Source organism: Uloborus diversus, chromosome 3 (genome assembly GCF_026930045.1).
Source record: "Uloborus diversus isolate 005 chromosome 3, Udiv.v.3.1, whole genome shotgun sequence".
Lineage (NCBI taxonomy): Eukaryota > Metazoa > Arthropoda > Arachnida > Araneae > Uloboridae > Uloborus > Uloborus diversus.
Window position 1 is genome coordinate 202,338,796 of NC_072733.1, and position 18,699 is coordinate 202,357,494.

Below are 18,699 nucleotides of genomic sequence, written 5' to 3' on the forward strand. Positions count from 1 at the left end.
CATGAAATGGTACTAGTAGCTCTGGTGGGTACACAGCATGATTCAGAGAAAAAATTAATGAAAGCCTTACCTGCGATCTAACTTTAAACACTTTTTATTCAAAACTTTAGAAAGTCCACTTACATCTCATAGCTTCTCAATGCCTCATATGTGATTTTATACGTCTATGTATGTCCCTTACGGTAGTTTCAGTTGTATTCATAAAAAAATAACACAGAAATCATTGGACATTTTCCTACTTGAATTTGTTCGGTGGAGTGTTCAAAAAACATAATTCTGGGTTTAAATACACTCCACTTCACCAATTACGTTACAAACAATCACCTCACCAGCTAAGGATTAATTAGTTCTTATTACTATAATTACTTAGAGAATATACACAATTGTCTTTTTTTAGGTGGCAACTTTTAGATGTAGTCGTAAGTTTGGAGGAATTCAATGCTTTGCCAAAAGTCACTCCATACTTTTTCGACTTCAACATGAAAATAAGATCAAGACCTCAAAATCCAGTTGTTTTTAAAGTAAGAATCTCAGCAATATATTTGCTTTTCAGTTAAAATGTTATGAAACTCATTAATGATTGAAATTGTGCATAACGTTTCCTCACTCACTATATGAAATAAGAAACATATATATACTTAAATTTTAAATGTTCAAGTTTGAGATGTAAGAAAATTAGTAAAATAATTGTAGGGTTAAAAAAATATGCTTCAACATTCGAATTGCTGTGATCTTAATAATTGAGCTATTTAAAAGAGAATTTTTTTTAATGCAAGAGTTTTAAGAACAATGCACATAATTTAAACAAAAAAGGTCATGAATTCGAAATGTATTTATCAAAAATGAAAAATTTAAGATCAAAAAATATTTATTTTAAAATTGTAACCAAACCTTTAGTTATTGCGATAGTTTTTTATTTTAATTAGTAAGGCATCATTATTCAGTGTTCAACTAATCATGACCGACATACTATGTAAGTTGTACCAATCATAACTGTAAGTTGTAGTCGATTCAATACTCACGTCTTAGTTTACGTCGGCAATATAAAGTTTTGTACAGTATTTTAATGCTCCCAGTAACTTATTTCACGCTCTCTTTTAGCATAATAAAAACATTACTATTGTTAAATAACAAATGAATTTTTGGCTGTAGTGTTTTTCTACAATCAGTTTTATTATTAGCAAAAAAAAGTATAAAATAATGATTGCATTTTAAGAAAAAGTAGGAGTAAATTATTCATTCAGCAATTCTGTGGGATGACGCTTTTTTGTTTTGTTTTTCCCCCATTGAATATGTAATATTTGGTTTATTATTTAAAAGCGTAACTCTCTGCATCTTATTTGATACTCAATTTATTTCTAAAACTGCTTTTCGTGTAGTTTTAGAAAGATCAAAAGAAATCTTAGAACACGATATGCTAGTATTTTTCCTGACACAATTAAGGAAACTGGTATTCCGTCCTCAGAAATATGCTCTTTAAGTTTTGAAAACTCGAATAACATCTTTAAAAGCGTATTCGGAATGTCTTTGCTTTCTGTTGATTTGCATCCAGTTTCCAGTTGGCAGTATGAGTATGAGGTAGTAATTATTTATATTAATTTAAGAGATTTTAAATTAATATGAAAAAATCCCTCAATTCTTTAATGCTAAATCCATAATATTTTACTTAAAAATTACTTGCTAGCTCTGCAACCATTATACATGTATTTCGATTACTAATGCTGTTTTGTACTTGCAGGTGCACAAAGAAGTAAAAATTGCTGCTCACGAACCGATGCGCTGGAAATACAAGCTTTACCCTGCGGATGAAATCGAAAATGCTTCATTAAACAACTATGTCTTCTGTCAACTTAAAGAAGACAGACTTGTTGGTTCATTCGCTGTTACGCCACCTGTAGAAGGACGATATTACTTTAAAGTATGTATGCATAAAAAGCGTATGTTTTCGTTGCTCATTTTCAAACACTACACACCCGCCTAAAGACAGAAAACAAATACGCGTTATGCAGCAGTGAAAAAGCTCATCGCTTACAGTGCCAATTACGTTCCCTATTTTCCCTTTGGGCACCTCCTGTGTAACAAACGTATTAGAGGTTGTAATAAACAGCCTACAGAGATTCCAAATAAACTGTAAAAAAAAAAAAAATCCGAAACGTCACTGATTATTTCCGAATATCCAGCATTTCAAGAGTTTCACTAGTTTAATGTGAAAAACAATTTTTTTTGCGAAAACGTTTCCTGAATCGCATTAAGTTTCATGAAAGCAGATTTTACCACTGTGGTGAAAAACATTTTTATAATCCAGTGTAAAATATAGACTTCTTTATTAAGTGTTTCTCCTTCAACTTACTTACAGCAACTCCAGATGACTGAGCCCCAATTAAGGCCGAACTGCAGTATCCGGATATTGCAGCTTTGACGGAGTTGCTTGCAATTCTGTCTTATCTAAGGCCATATTTGCTTTAGGAGCTTTCCTGTTAAATCAAGAAGGTACCGAGCTAGGTTCTTGAGACCAAAAACACGTCTATCTTTGATTGGGATGGTTTTTGAGTTCTTCGGAAAGATTCAAGATTAATTCCAGGAAGTTTGCTAACTTTGCACGGAAAACCGTCATGCTTTTTGCCAGATATAATACTGGCTTAAATTATTCCCATTAGCTACCCATTATTTTCTATATAGTAACATTTCGAAGTTTTTTCAACAGTCTCTGTCTGGTGCTTTATTGCATGAACTTCATGAAGAACTTTCCTCCTACTTCTATATAATGCAATTGAATTCTGAAGATTTACATAAACAATCTTTCAAGGTTTTTTTTTTTTTTTTTGCCTAGTAATGAACGTATTTCGAAAGATCTGTCCGTTACGCATAAAAAAAATTTAAGTATTTTTTCTGGAAATCTTTGAAATTTAATCGCATTATATAGAAGTAAAGTCAATGTTTTCTATAAATTTCATGCAATGAAACAAGGATGTTCATGTTTTTTATACATAAAATTCAAAGGAACCCTGTACTAGGGAAGTACCATCATATTGGGTGACTCTACATTACTCCTTGACATTTTTAGAACAGTGAAATTCATTTTAACGGAGTAAAATATATGTAAACGCTGAATACTGAGGACCATGATAGAAATCAATTCCAGTTAAGAAAAGGCTTTTTGACGATAAAACGAAAGATGTTTGTTAAAAAGAGATACGTACTATTTTAAATTTTAACGGTATAACATTTAGACATTTAGGTACATTTTCTCAGGAAGATTAGTAATTCAGTGCTGATTTAAAAAAAAAAAAACACCTTCAATTAGTTTATTCATATAAGGGTCATTCTTCAGAAAACGTAACTTTTGAACGCAAATATTTTTCAATTTCGAAACCTTTTTGTTTTTTGTTTTTTTTTTTTTTTTGAGCAATCACGATTGCTTATTGTTCTCATTTGACAGTCCTTGGCGTTGTGGTTCCTTTTTCAGCTTGGACCAGGGCTGCAGCACCACCGTCCACCGGCGGCGGCGGCGCGGCTGGTCCTGAGCACTGTCCCCCGGAATCCACTTTTACTGAGCGGTGGCGTCCATGTCCTAAACAAGCAAGCTCATACACACTCGCCTACGCTCGCACGCCATTACACACATACACACGCCTACGTGCACACATGTAAGCCTACACACACACGCACACAACTATACACACTTAAGCACCCAGGAGGAAGGACATGCTTGGGGGGGAGCCATTTCTAGAAACAAAAACTCTAACCAGTAGGATCTTGTCAACTCGTGATTGCGAAAAACATATTTTGAATTCAAGATGACAAAATTCAATTTTTTTTTTTTTTTTTTTCCATTTTTACATGAAAGTGTTACCGACTAGAAATAATCATAAACAATGGCACAGCTAAGTTCCAATTATTTTACTCATAAATTAAAAAAAAATTAAAAAATGCCTTGTTCACGGAAATAAAAAAAATAATATAAACTTTTAATATTTAAAAATTGAGGCCAATTTAACATCAAAGTAGTAATTTTGTCAGTTGTGCAAACATCCAGCTGTTTTAATGATTAGTGGGAATATAATATAAAGCTTTCTTAATTAAAATACGGCTTACTTAGTAGTTTCAAATGTATGTTAAAATATAGTATTTAGTAAATATGACGATATACTAGCAATTTATAATTTTGTTAGAATGCCTATTATTCATGTATTTCCCCTCCATCATTTATTTTCACCTCAGAAATAATGACATTGATAAGGTCTGTCACTGAGGTGAGGAATTTTCCATTAATAAAGGCCTAATAGATACATTTTTCAGGGAAAACAATTTTTTATTCGTTTTTACAATCTACACATGTTAAGCATATGAAAACATGTTCACTTCTTTTTTTACATTAATTTACATCCCTGAAATTCAAACTCACGGAGGTGAGAAGTCAGAATAACAATATTAAGTTTTTAAAGCAAAATCTATCTCTTTTTTTTTTTCGACAAAAATCTCCCAACTTCAACTACGCCTGAAAATAAACAATGGAGCTAGCTCCTTTGTATCATGGAAAATACAATTTGATGTCATTACTGTCACGTGTGAACGAGGAATGACATTTCGCGTTTAGGTAACGGAAGTGAAAATTTATTGTGTGACATGACTTTTTGTCCTACTAAAACGAACTAAAACACAATATTAAAAAATTAAATATAACAATTAGTATTTGAGACACTTGCGAAAGGAATAATCAATAAATAAGTATATACTTTTAATTAACAAGTTATTAAACAACATAAACAGTCACACAAGGTGTGTGACATACCACGGAGGTGAGAATTCGCATGTTGTGAAACAAAAATATACTAAAATAAAAATTATTATTAAAAAATTGTTGGCAGGCTTAAATAGATATATTTTTGATGAAATTTAAAATCATTGTTAAATGAATTGTTCCTTAAAATTTTTACCGTAAAAGGCGTGTAACAGAAAAGTTACACTTTTTGAAGAATGACCAATAAGCGTTGATCTAAAAATACTAGCTTTTGTTTAATTCGGCTTTCTATTTTTAGTTCGCACAGTAAACATAGTGCGTTATACGCAGTATATTTTCACATTTAGCAATGGGTAACACTCAATTAAATCCTGATGTTCAATTCCGAAAATTAAAAACAAATGATTTATTTCGGCTTTCAAATGTTACAAATACATTATGAAATGTGCATTACATTATATGTAAGTGAAAATTAATTTAGCATTACTTATACATTATTCGAAAATATACGCATGGTCACGCAATTAATTATAAATAAGTTAGGTTTACAATATTCTTTCAAATAGAAAGCTAGTAAATTCAAAAACGGTGATCGTTAGTAAAACGTATAATCATCCAACATTCCTATCTTAGGGAATTAATTTGTCAGAATATAAATATATGCTTCAAAATTCTTACAAGTATGTAGAAGAAGGATTTTTTCTTTAAATACTACTATTATCCTTTCGTGCTGAGGATATTTTTCTCAGCCTTATTTAAAAATCGTGTAACAAGATGCAAAATTTCATTGCCATTGAACTGGAGTGATTTTACCCTACCCCTTGTTTCTTGATTCAAATGAACTATGAACTGTCTGTATAACAATTTATAATTCTTGAACGAAATAGAAGTGATTAAACTCAAATGAAATAGTCTGTTAAGATTAAAAAATACAGTTGATTTTGCTCTGTTTGAAAAAGGCTTAGTTAAGCCTTTCTGATAGACATTATACCAGTCCTGTCAGTGTACATACATTTTAAACAACTGTGTACAATTAACTTCTATATTTATCATAAGAATTGGCTCAATATAAATATTTTTCCCTTTTCTAATACTTTTTGAAGGTTGGCAACATATTGCTTTTTATTCTATAAATTTATTTTTAATTAATGCTTGTGCTATTATTAAGATTGAAATCAATTTCTATGCTTGAGAATGTAGTGAGTTTTGAAGGATATGATAAATAACAATGAGAAAAACCACTTCTCAAAAATTCATTATATAGTACAAAATACAATAGTATTTTACACTTGTTCGTAAAAATGTTATACAGACTATAGACACTTTTAGCTTTTCTAACCATCAATTCAGACGAATCTAACCAACTAAGTAAATTGGAAATCTTGCATTATTCTGCTAAAATCAAATAAATGAATAAGTAAAATCTTTATTCCTGCATATTTCACCTAATAGTTATTTTTCAATAAATGTAGAGGAATGTAAGCTAAATTGAAATGGTGAAATATTTTCACAGTTTGCAGTGCCACCTGTCTACTGTCTAGCATTAATTATGTTTTTAGCTTAATTATGTTTTTAAACAAATAGTCCATTTCAGTCAAAAAATAAACAACTGTAAAGATCAAGATAAAAAAAAAATGCAAGTCATTTTAAAAATTTGATACACATATTGTAATATTTTATAGTTTATCAGAAATATTTTTTGTTGCGATAAAATGATAAAACTTTTGTAATTGAAATTTTAGTACTATTGTCCTGTGCAAAACTTTTTAGTTAACACTCGGCGTGTTTTGATTTTAAATATTTAATACAATTTATTCGTTTATTAGGTCACTTTTTCATTCATCAATTAATTCCTTCATTTATTAATTTACTTATTCGTTCATTTATTCAGTCATTTGATGAAGAATATTTTTAATAATCAAAAAGAAAATATTTTATTCAAAAAAATATTTTAATTTTCACTTTTGGCAAAGGGAATTTTTTCCACTTTTTTTAAAAGTTATGAAGCTACTGCCAAAAATGAAAATAATATTTCAATGCAAGTTTTATTACAAAACACATGGTTCATTCCTTATGTGCTGGAATTTAAAAAAAATCCTATTTGGTCATTTTCAAATATCTATTACCATAACTATTTCCCTTTGCCCCATATCCCCATGTTATATTTTGAATATAAAAAAATAATATTAAGTAAAAACAAAAAAACCCGACTGCGTAAAAATAAAAAAATTACAATAAAAAGAAAAATATATATAAGCCCAGTAGATGTTTAGAACGTCAATAAGTACTACTGAATAACTACGCCATTGAAATAGTTTTATAATCGATACACACATAAGCAAATCATAAATTCAAAAGAAGAATAGAAGAATCAACAGTCGTGACCCATTCCTTTCTATATCAAGTAATCCTGTAAAATTTGAAAGGGCCCCGACCGTTGATCCTTCTATTATGCTTTTGAATTTATGTTTTGTCTTATGTGTGCATCGATTATAAAACTATTTCAATGGCGTAGTTATTCAGTAGTACTTAATAACATTCTAAACTACTGGGCTTATACTTTTTTTTCTTTTTAGTTTGTTTTTTTTTTTTACACAGTCAGGTTTTTTGTTTTTACTTAATAATTATTTTTTATTTTACACTTTTTAGTTATTTTTTATTGACTGAGTTATTATGATTATAAAACGGTAAATTTCGCAATCTTGTCATTTTATTGAGATAGGGCATATCTTGAGGATTAATAAGTAATTTGCAGTGGTCTGAACTACTGATTATTAGTCCCTCTAGGGACCTAACTCGACTTACAGCTGCTTGACTTACAGCAAAAATGCACGAACTTAAGTCAACCACAGTTATATAAACAGCCTGTATAACTCATGATGACGCGAGCTAGGAAACGTCCCCCCCCCGCCCCCCGTCAATCAAATCTTTCTCACAAAACTAAAAAAGCCCGCCAAGACAACACACGTCTCGAGACTCAGTCCCCTCAATCACGACAAAAACAAATGCAACATGTTAGAGATAAAAATCGAATTAGTAGGCTTCGTAAACAAAAAATTCAGGCAGTGAAAATGCTACCTACATTTGTCGCACGCAGGTAGCGTGAGACACGATCATGAGATGACAAAATGGCGACTAATAGTTAATATGATGAATTTTGATTACTGTCATGCGTTTAGTGACACTCACAAGGTTAAGACAAATCGATTGACATGAGAATCATCAAATTGGCAGAGGCGTTTAGCCTCTACAACGCCACATAGGAACAAACATACATACATACATAGACTCGTAAATACATTACCCTCCTTTGCGTCGCGCACGCGCAGTCGGGTAAAAAAACATCCAGTTTTTTGGTCAAACCATTAATTTTGCTATGTGTCTATCGATAATTTGATCGTTTTCATAGAGCAGTAATGAACGCATAAAAGCATAAATTTGAAACATCATCTTAATACTACACAAAAGAAAATAAATAAATAAAATAAAATAAAATTATATAATATTTTAATGTTATAAATTACAAAATGCAAAAGAGCTTATGATGAGGGTAATAAATTCCTCAATGTATCGCCACTTTTGCTACCTCAAGATAAACCTCTATTCGTTATGGCATAAAATGTTCTATGTTCTAAAAGGACTCAAGTAGTCGTTCATTCTTTCAAGTGAGATACTATTGTTTTCTATGGACAGCAAACGGTTTACAATACTGCACAATCTTTAGTAGCTTAACCCACGATGGCTCGATGTCAGTACATTAGGCAACCCAGATTCCAAATCTTCTGAATTAGTCATCCTTTTATGTTATAGACACCATTATTCCTCCCCAAACCCCACAAATCGCTGGTAGCTGAGTAGAATACTAGCAAATTGAACTGATCCATTCGATAAAGAATCTTGTAATTCTTTGAATTATGGCAAGGCATCCGTCTTCTCTACTGGAATTCATAAACCCCTATGTTCTAAAGGTCGCTGGGATCCTCGTATGACAGTAATAAGTTAGTTAGTTTCATAAGATGATCCAAACATTTAAAATAAGACTGTACGTCTTTACTTGATCCAGAACTGGTCCTTAAGGATCAAGTACGTCTTTATTTGATCCTTAAGGACCCTGAACTCCCTCCCAAGCTTATCAATCTTTGATTAGTTCAGTAGAAAACAAAGTAATTCCGTTATTGGCGGAAATAGCTCGAGTTTTTCTCAGGGGGTACATCCCCTCTTTGCTAAGAGAAGCCATGGTCATGGGCCATTGCTAACTTTTAATACAGCTTCAGAATAAACAAACCAGCAATCTTATAAAAAATAGTTCTTAGACATTAAAAGTGTAGAAATGAAAGTGCATTGTTGTTAAATTTGGTTTTTCCTTTTCAGGTGTATGCCAAACCTGAGAGAGAAATGAAAGAAGAATGCAACTTGCACAATGTAGTAATATTTTTATTAGACTGTTTAGTGGCCAAGAAGTACATTCAGCCGTTCCCGCACAACGATGTGCCGTGGGGGCCGACACAATGCTTCTATGATTACCGGATTAAAATGGTTAATCAAAGTGGACCCATGATTGTCACCTGGGGGGGCAAACGCAAACTTATACTTGAAGTCAAGGATGTTATGCTCATTACGTATCAGTTGTTGGATGTCGAAAGTATTGAAATGGACTCCAAAGACATCATCAGGAGAGAAGATAAAGAAAATAGAGTCAGCTTCACGTTTACCCCACTAAGAGTTGGCATGTACAAGTTCCTCATATTCGGTATGCCGAAACCAAAACAGAAGGGCAAATGGAGATTGCCCCTGTTAGCATCATACCTCATTGACTGTAAATTCACCAGGCAATTATATGATGAAGATTTCCCCCCGCCTCAGGTCAAAATACCAGAAAAGGAAGAACCACCGCCTGAGCCGCCGAAAAAAGACAAAAAGAAAATTAAAATTGCTTTTCTCAGGTGAGAAATTGTATATAAGGACAAAAATGTCTGCCAATCGCAATCGCCGTTAGTCCTGCCATGACTAACAAATAGCATCAAAGTGCTTGGATCCGATATTTCTACAAAAGAGTACGCCTTAATAAATTGAAGAAAAGAAGAAGTACATTTCGTAAATGTAAAAGTTTTATGTGATGAAATATAGAGAGAAAAAATACACGTTGTATTTCTTTAAAGCATTTTTGCGTGATATGTTCGTAGAAGTGATTTCTCCTATTTTTCTTCTTTTAATTTTATTTGGATTGTCTTTTAATTCCGCATATCAATTAGCGCATAATTAGCTTCTTATGTCCGTGATACCATTGTTTTATTTTTCTCTATTCTATTTTTTTTATAGAGAGTAACACAATTGCATCTCGTTTTATACAATGACTATTGCATATCACAGTTACAACTGCAAAATTTATAAAAGTCAATGTTTATTACCATCTAAAAGTTTACTTTAAAAATAATAATAAAATAAGCATTTCAAACGGTACTTTTTTAATTGCTTCCTTTAATATTTTATTGTAAGTGTTTTGTCTTTTTGTGAAATGAATGAGAGAAAAAATTGCAGCTGAAACCTGGTACTCTATGGAATCCAGCTACCCCAAAACTAAGCATTTGCATCATTTAATTAGCCCTACATGTCTGAATGAAATTCGTACCCATTTATAAGTAATATATGAAAATGTTATCAGAGTGCATCTTATTACAACCTTTTGGCTTTGAAATCTTTCCGATACCTGACGCCCTGCATTTATGCTTAAATATTTGTTTGGACATAAAATCAAAATTATTATGCAAAATCTTTGAGTTACTTTTACAGATATTAGAGCTTCAAATTTTTATGCTAATATATAAATTTCATAACATTTTATTTTAAAAAATGAGTTTTGGAAACCAACTGTTTTAAACATTAAAATGTTTTTTCTTTTTCAAAATAATATTATCCTTATGTGCTGAGGATATTTTTATCAGCCTTATTTAAAAATCTATGAGATAAAAGATTTCATTGCCATTGCGCTGGAGTAATTTTACCCTGCATGTTTCTTGATTCAAATGAACAATGAATTGTTTATATAACAACTTATAATTCTTGAACAAAATAGAAGTGATTAAACTCAAACGAAATAGTCCGTTAAGATTAAAAAAAATACAGTTGATTTTGCTCTGTTTAAAAAAGGCTTAGTTAAGCCTTTCTGATAGACATCATACCAGTCATGTCAGTGTACTGTACATACATTTTAAACAACTTTGTACAATTAACTTCCATATGTGATTCGACTATTTCAACTATTGATATATCTTAAAGTATCGGGTAACTTGAGTCGAAAAAAAATGTCAGAATCTACTTAGCATAACAATTGGCTCAACTATGAAAAACATTTTATAAAATTTCCGTTACCTTTTTTTCTTCAAAAAGTTATGAGTAGGTGAATGTGGGGCAAAGTGAAATGGTGAAATTCTTACTCTGCTTTTAGCGCCACCTATCTGGTAATATTTTAATTATGTAGTAATACATGTAGTCTATTCCAGTCAGAAAAAAAATCTTAAGATCAAAGCGTATGATAATGCGAGTAATTTTCAAAAATTGATATTCAAATTGTAATATTTTGCTGTAAGTAAAAAAACATATTTTTGCTATTACCAAATGAAAAAAAGTTCTTGTCATTAACATTTTAAGTATTAGTTGAGAACAACTAATATTCGATACAGTATTTATTTCGTTAATATTAAGCTTAGTTTCAATATTTTGCACAATCAGTCAAGTGCAAACGAGGCAAAGTGGATCTGGCAAAGTGAAATAGTTCATTTCGTTTACTCATTCACTCATTTACTAAATCATTTGCGTATACACTAATTTATTTACATTCCTTCATTTAATTGTCCACTTATATTTATTCATTTATTCACTTATTTTCTTGTTCATTCACTATTTTATTCATTCATTTTATTTTTTCTCATACATTAGGTAATTAATTTATGTATTGGTTTATTTTTCATTACCTTTCCATTCATTTAGTCATCCTTTTATTTACTCATTATTTGCTCAAAAATATTTTTCACAATGGAATAGAAAATATTTCATTAAAAAATCTTTCATTTTTCACTTTGCCATATGAAAAAAAAAAATAGTGAACATTTTCCATTTTTTCTGAAGGCACAAACTTAGTGACAAAAATTTTAAATAATGTTTCAACGCAAATTTTTTTATAAATAAATTGTTCATTCTTTATGAACTGTAATTTTCAAAAATTTCCAATTTGTCCACTCTGAGAAAGCTAAATCATCTCATCTTTTCATTTGGCCCCACGCTCCCCTACTATTCCTTTCTTCACATTCTGTGAAATTTCTGAATTTTTAGAAAGCAGCATTTATAAATTGTTTTTAAATCGAAATAAATATTATTAAAAAAATAATGTTTTTTAAACACACGCCCCCCAAAATTATTTTCTTGATACATATACCTTTGAAAACATAGCTTTCATTGTGTCTTTTAATGTCTTTGAGCTTGATGTAACAAACGAGAGAGTTCGGAATTTGTTAGAATTTTGAACACAAATTGCATCTTATTAAACTTAACAAAATTTCAGACTTGGAAAAATTCTTGTTTTCTCATTTTATTGAAGAGAAAAATAAATTGTTACCTATATTTTATGCCATTAAACGAGCCGTCCAAACAAAGCCTTGTAGAATATTTTGTCAAATTTAATCCATCCGGACAATCAGCGTTAGAATAGAAGTTTTTTTTTTTTCTTCTTAGATGGTGCCTTCATACAAAATCCCTTAGATTAAAAAAAAAAGTACTTATTTGTGTGTAATTTTTTATCTTCAAAAATATATTAACATAGTTATTGTTATTCAAAAATTTTAAAACATTTTACAAAAATATAATCCAAACAATCATGATCTAAACCATAATATTTTGAGTGAAATATACTATAGTTTATCTTTAGCTGAAATAAAATCGCTTAGTTTTTGATACAATGTCATTAAGAAAAAATAAATAAAGCTTCAAAATATGTATATAATTTGCTATATTGGTTTTTAAAATGTATTGAATGAACATATATTGATATATGTTTAACTTTGACTAGCTTTCAAAAGCAAGTGCATCTGAAAAAGCTTAATAATGGCAATATATTTCAATCCTATACCTCAAAATTTACGTGGCCTTATCCCTTCACCGAGTGTTTTATACAATAAAAATAGAAGGAAAAGTGATTTCGACCTGGACTTTCTCTTTTAAGAAAACAGAGATCTGTAGTGTATAAGATATTGTACAGATTATCTTTTGTAGACCGAAAATTAAATAAACATTGCCTCAGTTAAATGTGTCGACTTTCTTTCCATTTGTTTAGATCATTCAATTTTTCTTTTTCTTTTTTTTAAGAAAAAAAAGCTTTTTGCTTTTTAATAATTAATTGAGAGGATTTAACAAAATACATATGCCTACTTTATTCGGATGTAAAATGTGATGTTTATGTAGATTTCCCATTTCTGCGTAAATGGTCCATGCCGAAAGTGCTTGTAAAATGTTTAAACAGTTAATATTTTAGAAGCCTTTTTAACTAGCATAAACAACAGTGCTCTTTGTGGCAATTTTGCAACATTAAAATTTTTCGCTGTTGCTCTATGAAACTTGCATGACAGAAACTTCAGAATCAATTCAAGATTCAATCAGAATCAATCTTAAATAAATCAATTTTAGAATTTTTTCTTATGCTATTTTTTGGTCCCATTTAATACAAAATACTCTGTATTAGCTGACACGTACAGGAAAAAATGTCTACTTTCCGTGGAATAGTCCTCGTTATCTTAAAAATGAATTTCGGTTATTAGTCTTTTTTCTCGTTTGCCACTCACGCTGCATTCATTCAATGCACAACTAATACAGTATTAAAAATAAACAAGCTGATGTATGCACCACATGTCTTTCTTTTACGCCAGTTTATTATAGTACCTCTTAGTAAGCAAGAAACACTTTCAATATTTTCACCCCTAGTTTTTTCGCGAACCGACAAAAAAGTGTTTTACAGATATTAATTTTCCCAATATCGGCAATTTATGGATAACTCCCTAAATGTCGCCAATAGTGCCAAATTAACACCATATTCGAAAAAAAAAATTGCCAAATTTATGGCGAACTTGGCAATACGTAACCAATTAGCGACAAAAGCTTGGCGATACATCGTCAAATATTCGCCAAATTTTAACATCACTTGATTTTGATTTGAAATTAACATGATTTCCCCCAAAGAGGTGGAAAAAAACCTTTTAGAACATTCGAATGCAACAAACACGGGAGGTGCACAACTAGACTCAACTAAGAGTCTGCATACCAAATTTTAACTTTCTATGGCATTCTGTTTTTGAGTTATGCAAGATACGAACACACATTCGCACATCAAGACGTCACGACAAAACTCGTGTTTAACTCGTGGATCGTCAGAATGGATATTTCGGGCGTCCATTAGGGTGGTTCGAAAAAATCGATTTTTACTTTCTTTTACAAAAAAGGAAGTATTGTATTCGCGAAAAAATTTTCACTCAAAAATCGGCCTTAATTTCCATTTTTCTCACCCCCGAATGAATGTTGAGATTTTTTTTTCGACCCGATCACACGTGGATATATGCCTAGGAACGTACAGACACCCGAAATATCCATTTTGACAACCCCCGAGTTAAATACAACGAATTTTCACGTGACGTCCGTATGTACGTATGCATGTGTGTATATGTGTATATATCTCCCATAACTCAAAAACAGTATGTCCTAGAAAGTTGAAATTTGGTACGTAGACTCCTAGTGGAGGTCTAGCTGTGCACCTCCCCTTTTGGTTGCATTCGGATGTTCTAAGGGGGTCTTTTGCCTCTTTTTTTGGTGGGAAATCATTGTTAATTTCGATGTAAACTCAAGTTGTGTTATAATTTGTTGGACACTTGGCGATATACCGCCAGTCTTTTGGTCGCCACGTTTTGTCGCCAACTTGGCGACAAATTTGGTGGTTTTCAATTTGTCCACTGTTGGTGATATTTAGAGAGTAAACAATTGTATCACATTAAAATTGCTAATAATGGGGAAGTTACATTAAATTGGAGTAAAAGGAAGTCATGTGATGCACACATCGCTCGTTTTATTTCGAAATCACGTTATCTCTCAAAAGTTTTCGTTTAGTATCCTCATTTGGGGAAAAATTTGAAAAAAATTTTAAGTTGACATCTTTAGTTCGCTCATGAGCTTAAAATTTGAAAAAATATGTTAAAAATTAAAATTTTCAGAAAATAATAAAACTAATATTTTTTTTTATCTTAACGCAGCAGCCATAGTGTAGAATGAACCTAAAAAATATTTTATAGCTTTTAAATAAGATCTTTAGTTCGCGCATAAGCCTTAAATTGGTCTTCAAATTTCCGGAGATTTTAGCCGTATGCGCAAACGAAATATCTTGTGTAAAAAAAAATATATTTTTTAAAGTTAAAACTACGCCATATACTGACAGTTTATGGCTATTGCCTTACAAAAATATTAAAAAACTAATTTATTATTTTTTGAAAAATTCATTGTTAGCATTTTTTTTTTCAAACTTTCAGCCTCATGCCCGAACTGAAGATGTCAGATCAGTTTTTTTTTTTTTTTTTTAATTTTATTTTTTCCCAATTAAGGATAATAAAGTACAACTTTTGAGAGGTGACGCGATTCCGAAATTTTAAAAAAAATCGATTTTTTTCGAACCTAGTGTCCATACGTTCTTTGGTGCATATGCACATGCGGTCAGGCCAAAAAAGTAACACAACATTTGTTAAGGTAGAGCAAAATGGAAAGGTCTTAGGCCGGGTTTCTATGTTAAATCTGCCCTTGCGGCTTTTACGGCTCGCACTTGGGGGATCATTTTGGTGTCGAATAATAATAATTTTGCCAAATTTTCAGCTCTTTATCTCAACCGACCAAATAAACATGTTTTTTTTTTTCGACTTTAAATTGTTTTCATAGTAAAATTCAAAATTAATGAATGGTCATTTTTCCCTTATTCTTAGGAATAAAATACATAAAAAATTACTCTAGTCATAATTTTTTTTAAAGCCGATTTTTGCCGACGGAAATAAGATTTAAATATTTTTTTCCAATACGTTTCTGAAACGTGTAACTTACCAAATTTTGTCAGAAAATGTCTTTTATACTCCTCTACACTCAGAATTTTTTTTTGGTTTTTTTGAAGTGGTGGAACAATACGAAAAAAAAAAGTGATTTTTTTTTCTTTCAACATTTTGCGTTTGAACAATTTTAAATATTTTTGATTTCCAAAGAAATTTATTTGCACTAAATCAGTAAAACATCGTCTGCTAAGTGAAAAAAAAATTAAAAAATAACACTTCGAAAATACTATCTTACCAGACCCCCCCCCCCCATTAAAAACTAAGATATCCTTTATGAATGTAAAAAAATGATTAAAGAGTTTTTAAATAAATATTATTCAATGCTAAATTGTACATAGAGACAATTATATAATTTGTCCACGCTATTTTAAATAATTTTTCCGCCTGGATCCAATAAAGACAAAAATTTCAAATACTAAAGTAACCTTTTAGCCAACCTTGGAGAAATATTTTGAAGAGCATCTGGTGATTTTGAGGAACATTTTGAAGTCTTCCGGAGCAGTTCGGTATTTTGCATCAGTTCAATAAAAAATAATTTAAACCACTTATCTAAAATTGTTTTTGAACTTTGATAGTCATTTTAAGCAAAAGGATAAAAATTAAAAAAAAACAGCTTTAAACATTTTGTCATGCTTCAAAACGCACGGCCGGAGAATGCGGAGCAAAATAATTTTTTGCGGAGCTGCGGAGTTTCACTATTTTCGGGGAGCAACTCCGCGAAATGCGGAGTTGCTCCAAATGCGGAGCAATTGGCAACCCTGCTAATGTTAGTTATTTTTAAAAAAAACTATGTTAAATGGTGCAAAAAAGTTACTTTAATATTCAAAGTTTTTGTCTTTATTGGATGCAGATTGAAAAAATATTCAAAATAGAGGGGACAAATTGTATAATCATCTTTATGAACAACTTAGCATTTTTTACATTCCTAATAACTTCATGAAGGACATGTCTTAGTTTTTTATGGTGTTTTTTCTCTGGTAAGATAGTATTTTCGAAGCTTTTTTTTTTTTTTTTTTTTTTTTGTTAATTTTTCTTTTTCATTTAGCAGACGATTTTTTACGGCCTTAGTTCAAATAATTTTTTTGGCAATAAAAAAATATTTAAATTTGTTTAAACGCAAAATGATTAAAAAAAATCATTTTTTATTTTTTTTTATTTTATTTTTTTTTTTTTTTTCGTATTACTCCACCATTTCAAAAAATTCGAAAAAATAAGTGGAAACTGAGTAGAAAAGTATAAAAGACATTTTCTGAAACAATTTGGTAAGTGACACTTTTCAGAAAGGCATTGAAAAAATATATTTAAATTTTATTTATGTCGCCAAAAATCGGCTTTTAGTTTAGAAATTATTACTACAATAATTTTTCATGTATTTTATTACTAAGCATAAGGAAAAAGAATACCATTCATTAATTTTGAATTTTACTATGAAAAAAAAATTAAAATCGGAAAAAGTTTTTTTTTTTTTTTTTTTGTTTTTGAAAAACTCGAAGGTCGATTGAGATAGAGCTGAAAATTTGGCTAAATTATTTTAATTCGACACCAAAATGATCCCATAAATAATAAGGAAGTTAAAAGGATAAGACTCAAGACAAGGATAAAAGAGGATTCCAGTGATTCCAAATCATTCCAGACAAAATTTCAAGGGAAAAGCTATCTTCACACACCTAAAAGTAAGGAATATCCTTTCCCTTAAAATGGTTACTAATATGAACAGTTAGCTGCGTTGCTTGGTTTTGCGCGGTCTTTCTCAAAAATAAAACTTAGTCAAGTGGCGCATGTTCGATATTCAGGTTTAACACTAGAAATACGGGAGGGGTCATTTTGACCCCGATAAAGCTTTGTTTGCTAACTGCTTCTCTATATTTTCACAAAAAGCTTAATCCTTCCTTGACTTTTTCTAAACTGCCGTGCTGTGTCAAAATATAAACTTATGACGAAAATTGTATTTTATTTAAAACACAAACTAAATGGTTGCACCTGTATACCTAAAATGTGAACAGGTATCATTTTGATCATTTGAGTAACAAAGAACTGCAAACACATTCACTAATTCTGAAACAAAGCAGAAGCTCAAAAATGTCTCTTAGAACATATTATTGCAACTTGAAGACTTCATAATGTTTTTGTACATAAAAGGGCGCATTAACCACTGGTTTCTGGTAAAATGCAACTGAAACAGCGCTGGTTATTTTAAGGGAATTTTTAACTTTTAAAAAATACTTCATTATGCATCCTTAACATTCCTACGTCTTTCAAATAAACTGTTTTTTTTTTTTTTTTGAAATTATTTATTAGAAACCAATTGTTACAATAATATAGTAGTTATTATGTAGGGAACTATGCAGATTTCTTCTTAAAAAGTCAAAATGATTCCCGCTGTAATTCTAGGCATACAAAGACAGCCGCAATTTAAGTGTTAAAGAAAAAAATAATCTACAATTTGCCATTAGAGTAATGACAAGAGTTCTGACATTACCTTTGGGTAGCACGCATATAAACTAGGGACAAAACATAGAGGATAAATTCTTTCTTGGACTTTACGTTGTCATAAAATCTAAACAAAAACAATTCAAAAGCCCGTACTTGGTAATTCTATTGACAAAATAACTTTTTTAATGCGTTACAGTTGCAGAGCTTGCTGAACTATTATTTCTGTGAAAGATGGTGTCATCAAAAGTTATCACACATCAAGAATAGCATGTTTTCAATGTGCTGTAGCTCAACTTTTTCACCAAATTTTCGTTTTGTAAGCACCATTAGAAATAAGAGCCTTTTTCCTATAAAAATACTTTATTTTGATGGTCGAAAACAAGTTATTATTGTGATGTTCCA

The 18,699-nt window shown here is 30.7% G+C and overlaps 1 protein-coding gene across 1 annotated transcript in view; it reads left to right on the forward strand.

The window, feature by feature from the left end:
- LOC129219208 (kyphoscoliosis peptidase-like) overlaps positions 1–9,862 on the forward strand; it is an 84,511-nt gene extending 74,649 nt beyond the window's left edge. The window contains exons 11-13 of the mRNA XM_054853533.1: positions 371–521; positions 1,739–1,918; positions 9,113–9,862. Coding sequence (XP_054709508.1) covers positions 371–521; positions 1,739–1,918; positions 9,113–9,688 — 907 coding nt within the window. The 3' untranslated portion in view covers positions 9,689–9,862. The remainder of the gene's footprint in view (positions 1–370; positions 522–1,738; positions 1,919–9,112) is intronic.
- Positions 9,863–18,699: the final 8,837 nt, after the last annotated feature.